The sequence below is a fragment of the Scyliorhinus torazame genome, chromosome 11 (assembly GCF_047496885.1).
Source record: "Scyliorhinus torazame isolate Kashiwa2021f chromosome 11, sScyTor2.1, whole genome shotgun sequence".
Taxonomy (NCBI): domain Eukaryota; kingdom Metazoa; phylum Chordata; class Chondrichthyes; order Carcharhiniformes; family Scyliorhinidae; genus Scyliorhinus; species Scyliorhinus torazame.
In genome coordinates, this window is record NC_092717.1 from 198,750,771 (window position 1) to 198,770,519 (window position 19,749).

General features: G+C 46.8%; 1 protein-coding gene across 1 annotated transcript in view; it reads left to right on the forward strand.

Moving 5' to 3' along the window:
- The window catches only part of tg (thyroglobulin), a 613,433-nt gene that overhangs the window by 105,107 nt on the left and 488,577 nt on the right, over positions 1 to 19,749 (forward strand). Inside the window, exons 17-20 of the mRNA XM_072468601.1 lie at positions 11,857 to 12,066; positions 14,136 to 14,342; positions 16,538 to 16,692; positions 17,517 to 17,673. Coding sequence (XP_072324702.1) covers positions 11,857 to 12,066; positions 14,136 to 14,342; positions 16,538 to 16,692; positions 17,517 to 17,673 — 729 coding nt within the window. The remainder of the gene's footprint in view (positions 1 to 11,856; positions 12,067 to 14,135; positions 14,343 to 16,537; positions 16,693 to 17,516; positions 17,674 to 19,749) is intronic.

The following is a 19,749-nucleotide window of genomic DNA, read 5'->3' on the forward strand; positions in this document are numbered from 1 at the left end:
AAAACGATCTGATCCCGGATCATGGAATCAGCCGTCGAGTCATAGTTACATAACTGCACTAGGATGTGGAGATGGGTGACGGAGGACTGAAAACGTTCATCCTTATCCTGAAGCCTCTGCTGGAAAACGTACCGTTCAAAGCTCTCATTCACCTCAATGTCGCAGTGGCTGTCAAACTTCAGCAGGACTGTTTTGAATTTTGTTTTGTCTTCGCCGTCAGTGAATGTAAGGGAGTTGTAGATGTGGATGGAGTGGTCCCCTGCGGTGGAGAGAAATAACGCGATCTTCCTGGCATCCGATGCTGCTTCGAGGTCGAAGGCCTCGATGTACCAGAGGAACTTTTGCTTGAAGAGCTTCCAATTTGCGCCGAGGTTGCCGGAAATGCGGAGCTGCGGAGGAGGCTGGATGTTTTCCATGTCACCGGATGGCTGCTTGCTGGTCAATGCTGATTCACTCGAGGTAGGTTCGTCAATTTTCAGTATCACTCCGTGGTACCATGATGTGTTAGGCAGTGTAGGTTCGGTGTGGGCTGTACGTGTTGCAGCGATGCGAGAAACAGACCTCTAACACTGTAGAAGATTCAACACGGTTTTATTGAACGATAGAACTAACATACATATTTAACTGTGGGTCGACACGATACATAACTGACTGGAGACCTTGTACTAGCCTGACCAGACTTACTAGCGCATGGTGTTTGCACTGTGCTAGCTCGTGGACTCTGACTGTCTCAGTGGCTGGGTCCCGCGAGAGCGGGAAACCTAGTGCCCTCTGGCTTTATAGTGGTAGTGTCCTGTCTGATGATTGGCTGCACTGTGCTGTGTGTTTACTGGTCATCCTGTGTTTCAATCATTGCCTGTCTGCCATTATGTACATGCATGGATATTATGACAATATTCACCCTCGGGATTCCCATGAATCTGACGTACATTAATAAATGATACTGCTCCTGTAGCTTATTAAACAAAGTGCAAAGCAAAATATTAGCTCTGATAGTTAGTCAAGCATGGGATATGTTGCCAAATTGAAAGGGAGCAAATGCCAAAGCAAACAGAATTTTGGGTTGTAACAGTAAATCTAAGGAGGCTTTCTGGATACGAAACAAATTGGCGCGATCACCACTTGGAGTACAGCAACTAGTCTTAGTCATTGTTCTTCAGAAAAGTTAGAGGTTTCAAAGAATGGCAATACAATGAGAGCATGGGGCTGGACCATCCCCAACGGCATGTATTCTGGTGCGGGAGGTGGCTAGCCATTGGTCTTCTGGCGGGATCAAGGCCAGATTCAAACCCGGATCCCTGGCACTGTGAGGCACCAGTGCTAACCACTGTGCTACAATACCATTGGAAAGGAAGAGGATGAGGGTGTTGTCTTTTTTACCTACTGTAAATATGGCAGTCAGTGAGGTTGCCCTTCTTCCTTTGGATATCAATATTCTAATGCTGAGAGTCGCCAGGTATCAAATGATGCCACCACAAGGTTCAACCTATCGATCAAAGAGCCAAACACCAGCTAGTTAGTTCAAGGTCAAGAGTACTTTATTTACACACAATTAATCATGCAACATAAGCACTACTAGTTGAACTACACCTATCGGCTAAGACAACCTGTACTTAACTTAAGGCACCCGGCTTAGGTCAGAGGAACAGTGGCCGTTGTTCGATTCTGGGTCTATCGGGTCTATAGAAGTAACTGCTGCTCAGCTAGGCTCATCCGTCTGGTAGTGGGCATTGAACTTGAACTTGCTTCTGGTGGTGCTGCGATTGGAGATGGTCGGTGCCGGGGCGCCAGGTCCAAGAGAGGTCGAACACATGGTGGTCTCTCTTTTTATGCTTGGGGGTTTTTGTGCTCTTTTGGGCGGTCCTTCAGTTTGGACCCCACTAATTGGGTAATCCCTGATCACTATTTTCGATTCGAATCCAATAAATGGGCGGGTGCCTTGATGGTTGGGCGTGTCGTAAGCGGTCATTGACCCTGTTGTTTACGCTTCCCTACTACAGGGAGTGGCGCCGAAATGTCTGGGACAGTACCGGTCGCTCAAGTACCAATCCTTTGTCTGGCGGAGATGGGCCATCAAATGCTAATCGGTCCATCAAATGCTAATCGGTTGGGGTTTCGATACCGTCTGGATTCCTCACTCGCAAATAAACATTTCAGGCTGTGAGCCTGCCTGAATTTTTCCCGCTATGCTTTGCGACCTTCTCTGTTCCTGGTTGTAAGTGGCCATCCCAGATGGCTACATTCCGTCCACTTGAGCCTCAACGCGAAACGTGAAGGATCACACTATTGGATCTTCTCCTGTTCTCTGACATGCCGGGTACCCTCAATCAAGGACAGGTTCTACCCTACTCCGTCCTGTGGGTCAAAATATTTACCTATGTTTCCCTATATCTCTAAAGAAATCCTAAGGGGGCGCGTAACATTCAAACATACACGTCAGTCTCTTTCCACAAAAAGGGGAACCTCTAACTGTCTCTAACTAGACTACACTCATGCTGCTATCTAATAACCAAAGAACTTATCTTACAATACAAAATAACCAATAGCAGCATCACATTCCAATTATCACTAATGTCCATGTACAAAGAAAGTAACTTTATTAACAAAAAAAACAACAACCGCGGAATCTATTAGGGAGGAAGGTTCAGAAAGAGTGTGGGGTTTGCGGGAGTCTCAGGAAAGGGGCTCTAAGTGTGTATACTGGAGGGCGGGAGGCTCTCCTTCACCATTTCCGAAGTCTGATCGTCTGGATGACACTGCAAAGTATAGCTATCACCAGCAGGGCTTCTACTGTGTATGACAGGGAGTACCATTTTATGATATTCACACACCATCTGGGAGTATCAGTGGCTGTGTCTATGTGTGGTGTCATGTCTGGGCTAGGGTGTCGTGTTGGGTAGTTATGTTTAGGGCCTGTGTGGTGTGGGGTGTAGGGTGGGTAACGCGCGCAACTGTATTGTTCCAGCGACGGTCATGATGCAGATCATCAGTTCATCTTCATCTTGCCCGTATTTTTCTCTGTCTTCAGGTATCTCCGTATTTTCCTGGGGCTACAAGCATAATATCTGTTATTATCTTGTTACTTAATATCTCGTTTGTCTGTCTGTTTCTCCTTAACATCAATTTCCCATTTAGAATCGTCACCATATGTGACTCCCTCATTTTTTTTAAAACAACCATTTGGGAGACAAGACAACCGAAAGAAAATTCTGTCACAGTGCGAGCACTCTCTCAGCCTGTGTTTGATGGGTGGACAATTTCTCCGTCCTCTGCAAACTCATTTCAACCAAGTGATTTGAACATGTAAATAGCAGGTGGGGGGATAGCAACCGAAGGGTTGCTGGAAAGGGGCAGAAGTTGTGGCAAAAGTGCATTCTTTAAACCACAGTTGCAAAAAGAACAGCAAAAGAGTTTCAAAAATAATTCTCCGAATGAGGTGCGTGTGAGCTGCGGCAGGGCAAGATTGTGTGGAATCCCCGGGTAGGCAATGATCAGTGCTGTTGCTCCACTACCCGAGCTTGGCTGACCAAATGTATAGGGGGTCCTCAGGCAGGGCGGGGATAAGTGCCGTTACTCCACTGCCTGAGTGACCTTCCAGGAGCGGTAAGAATTTGGGGATATATGGGCTTCAGCAAACTTGTTTCTTTAACTGCCATGTGGCGTCAGAAGAGTAGTCATTACTGTATCAAGAAATTTTTTGTGAGGCCGACACATAAAACCGTACAAGAGAGAGAAAATACGTTAAAAAACAAACCAAAGAAGAAAGCGGGCAGGTTCCATCAGAGTATAGGACACCGTAAATCTCAATCGGTTCCTTTCTCTCATCATCTGGACACCTCAAGGTTCCATTCCGAAAAGGGTCTCAAAGGGGTTACCATGGTGGGAGTCAGACTCGGAGTCATCACCATCTCCCAGGTGCCAAACTCATGCATGGAGTTTTAGTGCCAATGTGGCGTGTGCCGATGTGGGGTCCATCTCGTCATTCCGTGTCAGACGACAGGAATTGTCGCTGTGCCAATGTTTCGTGTTCTGCAGGGCGGTAGGGGCAATGGGGGTGTCGCTATCCTCGGGTGGTGGGTCAGGTTCTGGTAACGGCAAATAAATTGTCTCTAAGGGGCTGAACATAACGTGGTCGGTGTCACTGGGGCTATAGTGACTGAGGCCTGGTTTGTGTTTCCATTGTTCAGGTCTCTCAAGGGCATCAGTTGTGCTATCGCTATCGCTGTCACTGTCGCTAGCAGCCGAATTGAGTGTTAGGGTGAAATTTGACTCTGGGGGCGGGGTCAAGGTCGTGCCTGTGGACGTGCTGTCCTGGCTGGGGAGGGCGGGATTGGGTTGTCAGCGGGTGGGTCTCCGCTGTCTGCCATTACCATTGTGCTTGGGGGCTATGATCTCGCACTCATGTGGGGTTCCTGCATAGTGCAAATTGTCGGCCAGAAACTTGTGCGTTTTTGTCCGTTTTATGGTAATGTCAGGTCCTTGTAGGAGTAGGGTCCATCGCGCTGCTCGAATTTGGCTTACTGTGCCGTCTTTTAGTCCACCATCTAATAAAAGCTGTGTCGTGGTGTGCTCGGTCAGAATGGTTACGGGGTTGAGTCCGGTTATGTACGAGAAGTACTGTACCACCTTGAAAACTGCTAGCAGGTGCCTTTCGCAGGCTGAAAATCCCTGCTCTACTGGATCTAAAACTCGTGAGGCATAGGCTATGGGTCCTAAACGATCGTGCCTTTCCTGTAGGCTAACGGCCGAAAGGGTTCGGTCGGTGGTCGCTACCTATATCGCGTATGGGGAGTGTGGATCTGGGGCCTGCAAAGCGGGGGCTGTGCTCAGGGCGCGTTTCAATGTGTCTACGGCATCCATGTGCTGTGGAAGCCATTTCCATGAGGCCTGTTTCTTAAGGAGCTCGGAAAGTGGGGCTGCTTTTGTGATGCATCTATGTGGTTCCTGCAGTAACCGACCAGTCCTAAAAATGACCGGAGTGCTGTAACATTTTGGGGCAAGGGCAATCTTATAATCGAATCTATCCATTTCTGTTCTATTTCACGCTTACCATGCGTGATGACCGTACCTAAATAAGTGATATTTTCCTGGAGAATTTGGGCCTTCTTGGGGTCAATTTCTTTGAGGAGTCCTAATAATTCCGAAAGAAGCGAAATGTGCTCTTCCTTGGTGTCAGTCTGTAGGAACAAGTCATCCACATACTGAACAAGGCATTCAGGTCGGGAAAATTTTGATAAGCCGTTCGCCAATTGTCTGTGAAAAATGGAGGGGGAGTTGTGGAAGCGTTGTGGAAGGCACGCCCACGTGTACTGCTGTCCCTGGAACGTGAACGCAAACTTGTACTGGCACGTTTTGTCCAATGGAATGGACCAAAAGCCATTGCTAATGTCCAAAACCGTGAAAACGTTTGACTCAAGTCCATGTTTTAACATGGTCTCGGGACTCGTGGCAACGGTGGGGGCTGCTAACAGAGTTACTTTGTTTAATTCCCTGTAATCGATGGTCAGTCACCATGAACCATCTGGTTTCCGTACGGGCCAAATCGGGGCATTGTTCATTGATGCTGCAGGTCGAATCACTCCTTGGTTTAATAAACTCTGGATTACTTTGGCTATCTCTCCCTCGGCTTGCTGGGGGAAGCCGTATTGTTTCTGGGGCTTAGGATCGGGACCTGTAATGTTAACCACGCCTGGAAGTTTGTCGCAGTCGTGCTTGTGCTGGGCAAACGATGCTTTATGTCTTTTCAAACCTCTCTAACCGCTTTGTCGATGGTAATAGTTTGTGGATCAAACCAGTACTCTCCCACTGAGCTAATCCTGTGTGCGTAGTCTCCTACTGTGAGCGTGGCGGGGGCTCGTGCTGCTCTAGCCATTTTCCACACACACTTATTTACGGGGTCGAAAGAAAGGTTGTGTGCACTCATAAAATCTATCCCCAAGATGTGTTCTGCTGTCTGGGGTAAATCGACCAAAACGACCGAGTGTTTTGTTTTAATGTTACCGATCTGTACATCCCCAGGAGCTGTGGTGTGTCCCTGCTGGAGGTAACCTGTAAAGCCACTAAGAGTAATGGTGTCTGTAGTGGGCCATATACCTAGCTGGTACATCGTGGAGGAGTTTAATGTGGTTCGGGACCCTCCTGTGTCCCAAAGGAACTCTTCTGGGTGTCCCCGGACTGTGCCTGCAACTACCGGTCTTCCGAACTTATCCCAAAGGGTATCGCAGACCCAGGTTGGGGAGCCCGAAAACCGTCAATCGGTGCCGTTTATGGCCAAATTATCTGCTCGGGCGCTAACGCTGTGGATGGGTCTGGCATTGTTCCTAGGGGGGCATTTGTTGGCTGATTCCATTACTGTTTCAGGGGGGCTTGGCATTTTCGTGCGTAATGTCCTTTCTGTCCACAATTGTAACATTCCTGCGCTTTAGGGTGATGTGTGATCCTTCTGCCTTCATTTACCCATGCAGGGTCTTGGTGCGCCCTTAATATATTCATTGTGGCATCTACTCTTTCCTGCTCTGTCTTTCTCTGTAGGGACTGTTCCCAAGCTCTGGATAATCGCTTCAGTAACCACACTTCATTGTGTGCCGGGTCTGAGGGGTCATAATTGGCACATGCCTTCTGTCCTGCCTCAGTGGCATGCGATACTAGAGTACAGGTCCATTTGGCCGTATCGTCTGCTGATAAATGAGCGCGGACTAACTCACCGAATGCAGCGGTAAAGTGGATCCAGAGGTGTCCAGCAAATGCTGTTGGATGCTCTCCCTTTTTCTGTCTGCCTGCACCGGTTGAGTCCTTCTACCGGGTCTCCTCTATTGTAGCCAATGGCATCTAAAATGGCTATTTTCATCTCTTGGAGGCTACCTCCTCCTACATTTTGTGGGTTGGGAAGGGCCGAATTAACTGGCGGGTCTAGGCACATCACTATGAGCTTTACCTCTGTCATAATATTCACGCATGTATATAATGAAGTGCAGGCAGGCAGTGATTGACATACAGGATGACCAGTAAGCACACAGCACAGTGCAGCCAATCACCAGACAGGACACTACCACTATAAAGCCAGAGGGCACTAGGTTTCCCGCTCTCTCTGGACCCAGCCACTGAGACAGTCAGAGTCCACGAGCTAGCACAGTGCGAACACCATGTGGTAGCCAGTAAGTCTGGTCAGGCTAGTACAAGGTCTCCAGTCAGTTCAGTATAGTGTCGACCTACAGTTAAATATGTATGTTAGTGCTATCGTTCAATAAACCCTTGTTGGATCTTCTACAGTGTTCGAGGTCTGTTTCCCGCATCACTGCATCAAGTACAGTCCACACCGAACCGACCTGCCTAACACATCAACCTCTGCCTGCTCGTCCAAACCGTACATGAGGAGTTGTCGCTTAACTCGTTCGAAAAAGTGATGTGGGTCTGATGTGGGGTGAAAAGTCTCAATTTTATCACGGGCATCTCTTAACTGGGTGATGGTTAGTGAGGTGGTGTACACAAAATCGGGTTGGTCTTCCGTGGTCACCCTGCACTGTGTGGTGATGGGATTCATTGGGCTGGGCGCTGCCTATGCAGTCGGTGGTGCAGGTGCTTTCCTTTTCGGGGCCTGGGGGGCTCTCTTCTGATTTTCTGTCTCATTCACGTATCGTTGGGCCGTTTCACTAAGTTCCTGCCAATCAGGGCCATCTTCCTGATCTAGCCAAAGGTATCTCTGAACCCATTCTGAACGGCTAGCAGTGATTGCAATCTTGCAATTTGCTGCCTGCACTTGGAATGATCCATCGAACTCTGTTCCGTGGTGGAACTGTGAAGTGCTCGGAGGGCTGCCTTTAAATCCTCATGATGTGGAGATGCCGGCGTTGGTCTGGGGTGAGCACAGTACGAAGTCTTACAACACCAGGTTAAAGTCCAACAGGTTTGTTTCGATGTCACTAGCTTTCAGAGCGCTGCTCCTTCCTCAGGTGAATGAAGAGGTATGTTCCAGAAACACATATATAGACAAATTCAAAGATGCCAAACAATGCTTGGAATGCGAGCATTAGCAGGTGATTAAATCTTTACAGATCCAGAGATTGGGTAACCCCAGGTTAAAGAGGTGTGAATTGTCTCAAGCCAGGACAGTTGGTAGGATTTTGCAGGCCAGGTGGTGGGGGATGAATGTAATGTGACATGAATCCCAGGTCCCGGTTGAGGCCGCACTCATGTGTGCGGAACTTGGCTATAAGTTTCTGTTCGGCGATTCTGCTTTGTCACGCGCCCTGAAGACCGCCTTGGAGAACGCTTACCCGGAGATCAGAGGCTGAATGTGCGCTTGACTGCTGAAGTGTTCTCCGACTGGAAGGGAACATTCCTGCCTGGTGATTGTTGCGCGATGTCCGTTCATTCGTTGTCGCAGCATCTGCATGGTCTCGCCAATGTAGCACGCTTCGGGACATCCTTTCCTGCAGCGTATGAGGTAGACCACGTTGGCCGAGTCGCACGAGTATGTACCGCGTACCTGGTGGGTGGTGTTCTCACGTGTAATAGTGGTATCCATGTCTATGATCTGGCACGTCTTGCAGAGAATCCCATGGCAGGGTTGTGTGGTGTCGTGGTCACTGTTCTGAAGACTGGGTAGTTTGCTGCAAACAATGGTTCGTTTGAGGTTGCGCGGTGGCTTGAAGGCAAGTAGTGGGGGTGTGGGGATGACCTTGGCAAGATGTTCATCGTCATCAATGATGTGTTGAAGGCTGTGAAGAAGATGACATAGTTTCTCTGCTCCGGGGAAGTACTGGACGACGAAGGGTATTCTGTCGGTTCCTCACATTGTTTCCTCACATTGTTTCCTCAACTGTTCTACCTGGTTCTCTGTTTCCTCTCTTACCAGTACTGCACGTGGCGTGTCCTGCTAGGCCTTATCGTATTGAATCTGGAAGCTGCTGAGGTGGGCGAGACAAGATTGGTGTGCCCTCTTGACATCATCCATCTCCTTGTCCTTCGCTGCTGGCTGCTCCCGGAGTGGCACATTTAATCTCTCACACTCGCTAATGTTTCCCTCTCTACTTCTTTCTTTCTCCTCAAGCTGTCTACGGAGCATCCTCATAACCTCCTCTGTGCCTCGCAATTGTGCCAAGCAGGACACGATTGCCATCGGCTTGCGAATCTTACTCAAATTATTTTTGTGGACCTCGGTTAGGCTGTCCCACCAAGTCTCCTATGCTGCCAGGACCTGTTTCCTCATTCGCGCAAAATTCCGACCATAGGGGCCATCCTTTCCCCTTTAGGTATCTCCTAATCTCTTCCTCCCATATGGGACACTGTTCTGCTCTGTTGGTCACTGCGACCTCGGGCTTTTGTGGATGCATAAGGCATTGCAGTGCTTTCATTGCCATCCCTACGATTATCTCTGTCTCTACCGGGAATTTGGAACAAGGGGGAATAAAGCGGTGGTGCAAACACGGGTACGGCTCAAGCTATTTTCCGGTTTACACAGCTCCCGAAAGTTTCTCGTAACAAAATCTATCGAGTTTACCTTATATCCCTTTGTTAGTACGCATGCAAATTACACACTTCCGAATTCTGGAGGTTTGATCAATACTGGTTTCGCTTGTGGTTTCTTTTACTTTGCCAATTTGGATTTCTAATTCAATCATTTTTGTGGGTTCTCTCGGAGTGACACGGTCACTTCTGAGTCGAGTCCCGTCAGATGTCGCCAATAACTGTTGCCTTTTTTACCTACTGTAAATATGGCAGTCAGTGTGGTTGCCTTCCTTCCTTTGGATATCAATATTCCAATGCTCAGAGTTGCCAGGTATCAAATGATACCACCACCAGGTTCAACCGGCTATCGATCAAAGAGCCAAACACCAGTTAGTTAGTTCAAATTCAAGGGTGCTTTATTTACACACAATTAATCATGCAACATAAACACTGCTAGTTAAACTACACCTATCGACTATGACAACCTGTACTTAACTTCAGGCACCCGGCTTAGGTCAGAGGAACAGTGGCCGTTGTTCGATTCTGGGTCTATCGGGTCTATAGAAGTAACTGCTGCTCAGCTGGGCTCATCCGTCTGGTAGTGGGCGTTGAACTTGAACTTGCTTCTGGTGGTGCTGCAATTGGAGGTAGACGTTGCCAGAGCGCCAGGTCCAAGAGAGGCCGAACACATGGTGGACTCTCTTCTTATGCTTGGGGATTTTTGCTCTCTTTTGGGCGGTCCTTCAGTTTGGACCCCACTAATTGGGTAATCCCCGCTCACTATGTTCTATTCGAACCAATAAATGGGCAGGTGCCTGGATGGCTGGGCGTGTCCCAAGTGGTCACTGACCCTGTTGTTTACGCTTCCCTAGTACAGGGAGTGGCACCGAAATGTCTGGGACAGTACCGGTCGCTCAAGTACCAGTCCTTTGTCTGGCGGAGATGGGCCATCAAATGCTAATCGGTCCATCAAAATGATAATTGGTCGGCGTTTCGATACTGTCTGGATTCCTCACTCGCAAATAAACATTTCAGGCTCTGAGCCTGCCTGAATTTTTCCCGCTATGCTTTGCGACCTTCTCTGTTCCTGGTTGTAAGTGGCCATCCCAGATGGCTACAAGGGGGTGTTAGGAGGGGGGAAGGTAACCAACATAGCCCCTTTCTGGTGCTCTGCAGCTTGACGTGAGGATGACATGGCCCTCTGGCACCTTGCATCCTGCCCTGCTTGAAGGCCATTCATTCTCGGTGTCTCATCGCTTGAAGATTGTGCCTCCCAGTTATCCTCTCAAGTAAATTGAGTGTCATTGTCTGTCCTGGTGGATGTGAATATGAGAGCAAGTGACAGTGTTTCTTCATGATCACTGTCTCCCCCAAAATCTCATTGATTGTCAAATCCTCCATCCTTGCCACCAGTTTTTATTTCCTACAATGACCTTTGATGTAGTACTTTATCAAATGCTGCCTGGAAATATAAGTACAGTACATCCACCTGTTCCCCTTTATCCACAGCACATGTTCTTCCTCAAAGAACTCCAATAAGTTGTTTAAACATGATATACATTTCAGAAAACCATGATTACCTTGAGCTTATCCAAGTGCCGCTATAACCTATTTACACCTGAGGAAGGAGCAGTGCTTGAAACAAACCTGTTGGACTTTAACCTGGTGTTGTCAGACTTCTTACTTTTACTTATTTAATAACACCTTCTAATATTTTTCCAATGACAGATGTTAAGCTAACTGGCCTATAGTTTCCCACTTTCTGTCCAAGGGCAGATGATTAGATTCTCTCTTGTTGGAGATGGTCATTGCCTGACACTTAGGTAGCACAAATGTTACTTGCCATTTATCAGTCCTAGCCTGAATGTTGTTCAAAGAACAAAGAACAGTACAGCACAGGAACAGGCCCTTCGGCCCTCCAAATCTGTGCCGATCACGTGTCCTATCTAGACCAATCGCCTGTATCCTTCTCTCCCCTGTCTGCTCATGTGTCTTTCTAGATAAGTCTTAAAGATCACTAATGTATCTGCCTCAACCACCTCACTTGGCAGTGCATTCCAGGCCACCACCACCCTCTGTATAAAAAACATCCCCCGCACATCTCCACTGAACCTTTCCCCCCACCCACCTTGAACTTGTGCCCGCTTGTAATTGTCATTTCCGCCCTGGGAAAAACCTCCAACTGTTCACCCTATCTATACCCCTCATAATTTTATAAACCTCTATTAGATCGCCCCTCAGCCTCTGTCTTACTAGGGAGAACAATCCCAGTTTATTCAATCTCTCCTCATAGCTAATACCCTCCATACCAGACAAAATCCTGGTGATCATCAAACTAATCCTATTAGTGAACTCTTAAATGAACTAATGCAAACTCAAACTAACGTTCGCCTCCTTTCCAACCACTAGGTCCAAGCAGATGTGAAATTCTGAAAAACCAAGTCATGCACCAGGAAGTGGGGATTGGGTACATCCCAGTTTGTGAAGAGTTTGATACTTCCTTCTCAGCCGTACAGTGTGATCAGGACAAAGGGAGGTGCTGGTGTGTCTTTACAAATGGGGAAGAAATTCCTGAAACACAAGTCAATACAACAACTGGATTAAAACCTGCTTGCAAACGTAAGTTGCCTGGACCTCCTGGAGAGGTGGAGAGCATCCAGTGAAGATGTGATAGTAATATAATAGAGAATATCTGATGGGCCTACGATGGTGGTGGAAAGTAACTAATGAAGCTGTCATCTTCAGTCAGATGGGTGGGACGTAACTTAACTGGTTCCATTCTTAACTATGTATTGGCAGTCCAAGGATCACCTGCAATGGGTTTCTTCTTCGACTTCAGCATTTACCTCTGGTGGCCCTGAAGGATCAACTCCCTTCAATTTCTTATCTCCAAGCCACTCCTCGGTGACATCAACAGAAAATACATTGACCCATAACTTCCTGGTTCCTCAGCTCTGCATTTAGGAATCCTCCCCCTTCTGAACTGATCCCTCCTCTCCTGCACTGACCGCAACCTCCCACCCCGGTCTGACATCTCCCCTCTCCCAGACTGACCCTCAGTCTCTCTCAGACCCTCCTCTGGTTCGACCCCTCTCCCTCCTGGACTAACCCCCCCCCCCCAGTCCGAATCTCCCCTCCCTCCACCTCCCAGGCTGGCCCCTCCTATCGGCTCTCCCAGAGTGATCCCTACCCCTCACCGGATTGCCCCCCACCCTCCAGTCAATTCCCCCCCCCCCCCAGTTTCCAGAACCACTTAACTTTTAACTATCCCTTAAACATCTCCATTGCGGCAACTAGTAAAGGGAGTGCTTCTTACCTCTCTGTGCCCCAGTTAATCCATGCCTGGGGTGTGCTTCACTGCTCCTGTCACACCCAGCCTGAGTCAGGAAGGTTGAGCGAGACAGGGGTTTGCAATCCTAGCATGAGTAAGTCCGTCGGGAGTTATGGGCCAATGTCAATTCCCGCACTCAGATACCCAGATTAACCTCTCCCAACTCTTCCCCTGTCTATAAGACTGATTGCCCAACATCCGGTATTAGTGAGTGAAAATTTCCTTCAATTAAACTTCGGTCTCCATCACAAGCCCCTCACCCTGGTCACAGGTTCCATCCCTCAATCTAGCAATTGTCTGAGGCTGAATCACACTTCACAACCATGATGTCATATTTGACCCTGAGATAAGTTTCCAACCACATGTCCACACCGTCACTAATACCACCCACTTTCAGCTCTGGAGCATTGCCCTGCTTTAACTCATCTGCTGCTGAAACCCTCGTCCATGCTTCTGCTACTTCTAGACTTGCCGATTCCAATGCATTCCTGATTGATCTTCCACATTTTACCTTCTGTAAATAAGAGGCCATCCAAAACTCTGCTGACTTTGACATAACTTGCACCAAACCCTCATCCTTGTTTTCAAATGTCTTCATGACCGTGTCCCTCCTTAACTCTGTAGTTTCCTCCAACCTTACAAAGCTGTGAGAAATCGCCGCTCTTTTATTCCTGACTTCTTGAGTCTCCCTAATTTTAATTGCTCCACAACTGGTGGCCATGCCTTCAGCTCTGGAATTCTCTCTCTACCTCTCTATGTTAGTTTAAGATATTCCTTAAAACCTACCCCTTGGGCCAAACTTTTGGTCATCTGCCCTCATTTTCTTTCATTATCAAAATGGCTGTTTATTGCATGCATCTGTTGTGTTTTCTCACGTGGCTGCAGACCTGTATGGCTTTACACAGGGCAGGCAAGGATGAATTATCTGTTTTTGTTGGGGCTGCTCAGAAAAAACATGGGGAAATAAGGATACTGTTCCGAACTGTTTTTGTCTTTTGGGTCCTTTTGTCCTTAGCCGCCAGAATTTTTTGATGTTCAAGTTGTTTCAAATGTTTTTGATCCAGGTTTTTCGGGCCTAAAACTCTACTGTTTTGACCCCGGCGTGGGGGACATAGTCCAATAATGGAGAAACCTGCACGGAATATTTGTGTAGAATTCTATGAGCGATCTCCTCATCTATTAGAATAACTTCAACATGTATCTCGATGGAACAGCACCATCATTTGCGAGAAATGGGGAGAACTCACAGAGAAAATCTACTTCATCTTTCACTGATGGAAATAGATATGTGATTATTTTTTGAATGAGGGGTCTAATTACGAGTGGTTGCCAAACTCGCACTGTTTTGTTTCCCCAGGCCCTCAGTGTGCACTACCCTTCGATGCTCTTGCTGTATCAGATGGCATTGTTTTATGTCAGGATTTTTCCACTGGTCAGTCTCTGCAGCATTGCCAGCTAAAATGTCGTCAAGGCTATCATAGTGCATTTAATGGGGGAAGGTTTGTATGTAACGTACAGAATGGAATGTGGATGACAGAATTCCCACATCCAGCGGCCTGCCAGAGTAAGTACCATTGGTTTTACTTCAAAAGTCTATAACATGTGAAATCAGTGAACAAATGAAAGCCTTTCATTTCCACAGTCCCACTCCTTTCAAGCACTAGCTACAACAGTGCTCCCAAACTACTTTCCAAAGTGACCCTATTTTAACTCCTGAAAATTAATGTGACCCCAAATGCCAGCAAAAACAAATCAGCAACAAAGCAGCATAGTAACATTGAGGATGTAATTGACAAAGTTCATATATTATATGAATCATATGAATATGAACATTTGTTCTTTTTAAAGCACATTGTAAAAATGCCATTACTTGATGTGGGTTTTAGCCAAACTCTCCATATTGTCTGATGACTGAATACACTTCTCCCACCCACCCACACACACACACACACAAACCCTCATCCCAATCCCCCTCTCCCCAGTAACTCATTCTGAGCCCCTCTTCTCAAACCCTTACTCACTCACTCAACCCTCTTCCCAAATCCCCTCTTCTCCTCTTGCTTACTTGCCTTTTTCCCCATACCTCCTCCTGATTTAGTTGCCAGTGTCTGTGAAGCACGTGGCTATCCCAGGGTAAAGAGGCTGTTCAAGTCAAGTTTGACGTCACTACTCACCTTCCCAGCTCAGCATCATGAGCACTTGGTTCAGTGCCATGAGGAGTTCCATCTTCCAGTTGCACAGTGTTCCTGGAGATCCATCTTCTTTTTTTAGGGGGTTAATCTTTTTTCTTCAACAGTGGATACACGATGTTATGCGTCTTCAGAGAATCATAGAATCCCTACAATGCAGAAGGAGGCCATTCAGCCCATCGAGTCTGTACCAACCCTCTGAAAGAGCATCCTACCCAGGCCAACTCCCCAGTAATCCGACCTAACCTGCGCCTCTTTGGACACTTAGGAGCAATTTTATTTTTTTTATTTTTAAAAATAATTTAAAAAAATAAATTTTGTGTACCCAATTAATTTTTTTTACAATTAAGGGGCAATTTAGTGTGTTCAATCCACCTACCTTGCACATCTTTGGGTTGTGGGGGCGAAACCCATGCAAACACGGGGAGACCCATGCAAACTCCACACGGACAGTGACCCAGAGCCGGGATCGAACCTGGGACCTCGACCCCGCGAGGCAGCAGGGCTAACCCACTGCGCCACCGTGCTGCCCTAGGGGCAATTTTATCACGGACAATCCACCTAACGTGCACATCTTTGGTCTGTGGGAGGAAACTGGAGCATCCGGAAGAATACCCCGCAGACACGAGGAGAAAGACAAACTCCACACAGAAACTCACGCAAGGCCGGAATTGAACTTGTGTCCCTGGCGTTGTGAGGCAGCAGTGCTAAGCACTGTGCAGCCTTTTTCAGTATGACATCCAGATGTGAAGGCGGGACCCACGTCTTCTTTCCCGCCCCACCATGGAATACAGCGCAAAGCCCCCAGGTGCATAATTATTGAGGTCAGGGCCAGAAGATATGACGTGCTTTCCCGCCCAGCCTCCGCAGTGAGAAACATTCCACGTTCCTGTCCTGCCACGGGTCTTAGTCCCAGACGGGAGAATTTCACCGCAGATTTCACTGGATAATATCATTCCCAGATGACTCAATGTTTCACGGGGCATGTGGAGGGGACAATTAACCAAGATTTTTGATACCACAGAATTACTCATCCAGTCAACTGGTCATGGAGCAAAATTGATAGTCATAAATACAAGCTGAAATGATAGTGATATAAAGCACACAAGAAACTTCTCAATATGGAGAATAGCAGAGCTGTAGAATTCATTTCCAGAGTTAGTTGAGGCAGAACTTTGTCAATAATTGCAATTAGATTATGTAGGTGAATGAAGGAACAGGGCTTGAAGGGGTATGGGAAAAGGGCAAGCCAATTAAGTAGAACTCTTTGCTTACATAGAAGGTAAATGCTAATAGGGACTGATTTGGTCAAATGGTTTGTTTCCATCTTGTAACTTCTATGTATTTCTATTTCTATGTTGAAATTAATCTCCCTGGTTGTTGGAATTGTGACTCCAATAATGCAACTTATTTAATTTGAGACTTTTGGTACAGTGTCCCTCAGTGTCAATGAGAAGAATCAAATGCAATACTCCAGTATTATCCTGATGGGTGTTCTGCAGTAAGAACATGTGGTTTATAAGCGTGATTTTAGAAACTTCCTTGATGAAATATGTGTTTTACCTCACAGAAATCAACCTATTCCAAGTGGCTGAGGCCCAAAGACAGTTTCGACTTCTGCTACCTTCTGGAAAAGCATGCAGCAGTGATTATTCAGGATTACTGAAGGCATTTAATACCTTCATTGCTGATGATCTGCAAGCCAGAGGATTATGTCACATTCAGGTGCTGATATAAAAATATTATTTTGTTAATCAATTTTCTGCTTTCTTCTCAAGATGTTGCTTTGCGTGTGGTATTACATAGACCTTGGCAGTTTTTTTGCCACCTTGCATAGGAACCCTACAGTGTTATTAACTTACTTTTTGACATCTGAACTTAGCTTTGTCCTTGCCCTATGCCTGAACTTTAATATTTTGCAGCACAGGTCCCTGGATAATGATCAGCAGCTAAACTGTTCTGTTTTACCCCTTTTCGAGACCAAAGCTAGGAACTTGTAGATGCTTTACTATCAAATAGAAGAGCTGGGCTAGTATAACCCATAAGACCAGAAGACGTAGGAGCTGGCGTGGGGACATAGCCCCATTTTTGGAGAATCCAGCACCTTGTCTGTGCTGTCTCGATCTTGAGAATGGTAACAAAACAAAAGGATGTACATTATTTTTACACAAGAGAAGACACTAAATGGAGGCTATAAGTAAAACTGGAAATGGAAGATTTCACAGATAGTGTAGTAGATGATGTTCTCTCAATGTTGACATTGAGGCACAGTAAGAGTGAATGAGGGGATTCCTTACTCTGCATTTACCATGTGCTATGTATGAACTTGTAAATTTTGATAGATCAGCTGTATTCTCTATTTAACCTGTGCTGTAGCTGACCTGGGTAGTCCTGGATACTGGGTCCCCAAACTGGAAAGGAATTCGATTTCTCGTGCTGGCGGTCTTCATCCTCTTAAAGCACCTCACCTTTCGAAAATACATCGAAAGACCGTCAAAACAACTCCAAGGAGAAAATGGGAACACTGAATATCCCTATCTTTTTTTTAGGTGACTGTTCCCGGCAAAACATTGTTGATCCCAGCCTGTGATGACTCCACTGTCTCAGTTGGATGTTTGAGCACAGACAGTTTAGGAGTGAACGTTACTTGGAAGGTTCAGCTGAAGGATATCCCGGCATCCTTTCTTCCTGACCTGCAAGACATAGGTAAGCAGCATTGCTTCAAAATCTGTGCATCTAATCACACTTATCGGGGAAACATCAATGAACAATTTTAATATGCTACTTGAATATGATTTTGAACATCCAAGAAAACAAGGTAAAGGATTTAGCAATTGGGAGACTTGAACTTTCCAAGGAAGAGCTGTCACGGTGATTATAAATATAACTATGCAGCTCACTATAAGGGTGGAATTCTCCCCAGAAAATGGCAAGTTTTCTGGATCTGCTTGAAAAGAGAAACACCCAGGTTTTCCCTCCACTTTGTTTAAAAAAAAACAGGGGTGTGTGCTTAGCAGGGCGCGGCCTCATAGAGTCAGCAAACCGGCTCTACAGAGATCGGGCCGACATTTTTAAAGGGTGATCCAAACCTCAAAGTGGAAGTACAGGCCCCCTCCCCACCACCATTGCCGGCATCGAAGCTTCAGAGCCACCCGCTCACCACCATCGCCAGCATCCCCACTTAGTGGGCACTTCCATGGGCACCCTGCCCCCTGATCCCTGGCCTCGCCCCTGACTTACCAACCTGGTAGTGCCAGGGTCCTAGCCATGTCCCTAACCACCTGGGAGGCTACACTGGCCTCCACGCCCCTGACGTGGGCATCTCGACTGCTGGTGAGCAGTAGTGATTCCTGCTGGCATGACATCATGTTGTATGACTGATTCCAAAACCTATCATTATCACAAGAGGGGTCTGGAAAAGCACAGTTTTATTGACAGCTCAAAGTGGCTTGAAAGTCTTTGATGTGGAGCTATGAATGCAAATGTTTGTTTGCATGAGGGGTTAAATACATGAAGGAAATGTTTGTTTCTTGAAGTGATTAACGATTTGAAAGAATTCAAATACGCTGAATGTGTTTTTCCCTTTTCCTCGGATGGTGATGTCTAGCACGAGGGGACATAGCTTTAAATTGAGGGGAGATAGGTAGAAGACAGATGTCAGAGGTAGGTTCTTTACTCAGAGAGTAGTAAGGGCGTGGAATGCCCTGCCTGCAACAGTAGTGGACTCGCCAACACTAAGGGCATTCAAATGGTCATTGGAGAGACATATGGACGATAAGGGAATAGTGTAGATGGGCTTTAGAGTGGTTTCACAGGTCGGCGCAACATCGCGGGCCGAAAGGCCTGTACTGCGCTGTAATGTTCTATGTTCTATGTTTTATGAATGAGAGATTTTATTAAAGTAGTGAAGTCTGGAATAGGCACTTGGGCCATTATTTTATTTCCTCTCACAATGGCTCCTGAGGTCTTGCCCATGTTGCATAGTGGATGAGTTGGCATGGAGAGTGTAAGAACAATGGTGTGGGCAGTGGGTTCATGAGTTGGTATGAGTTGCCATTAAGTTGGCATAGGGACAATAAAGGGAAATGGGGGCTGGTAGAGGAGGCACAAGTTGGCATGGGGCTAATGGGGCCTTGAGGTGGCATGAGTTGGCATGGGATGGGGAATTTAGAGTGTGCGAATGGTGAACAGTGAGGGCCAGAGGGCTGTTTTATTGTTTTATTGATTGTATTATAACTGGGATGAAGTCCCAAAACACCAAGGTGGGCCTTTTAACCAGTTTTCCTTGGCACCGAGTAGCTCCTGTGGCTACCTCCGGGTTTCTGGGGCTGGTGGCCTGATTTACATTAACAACTGCCCACCGCCCAGAGTGAGAATCCAAAGGTTTGGGGCACTTTCTCCCAAATCATGTTTGCAGAATCAGGAATTATCCTGACTCTGTGCTCCCAATTCAAGAGGGAAAACTTACCCCTCGCCTCTTATTAAAACCTCCTTGCACTTTCCACCACCATCCCTGCCAAAACTGGCCCTTAGCAGAAATCACATCTTGGTCGCTCGTCTCATCTTTTAAAAATGTCACCTTGTGCCACCCCTCTTGCATCTTCTTTGAAGTATTTCTTCTCCCCAGGCCCCAACCTGAATTCTCTCCATGATATCCTCTCTCCTTCCCTCCTTGAGTCTTTATACTGAATGATTTCTCATTTCAGTGAATTCAGTCTGCACTCCAATTCAAATTGCCCTCTCTCCTTTCACATCACTAACACCCTGTCCTTCAGAAATCTC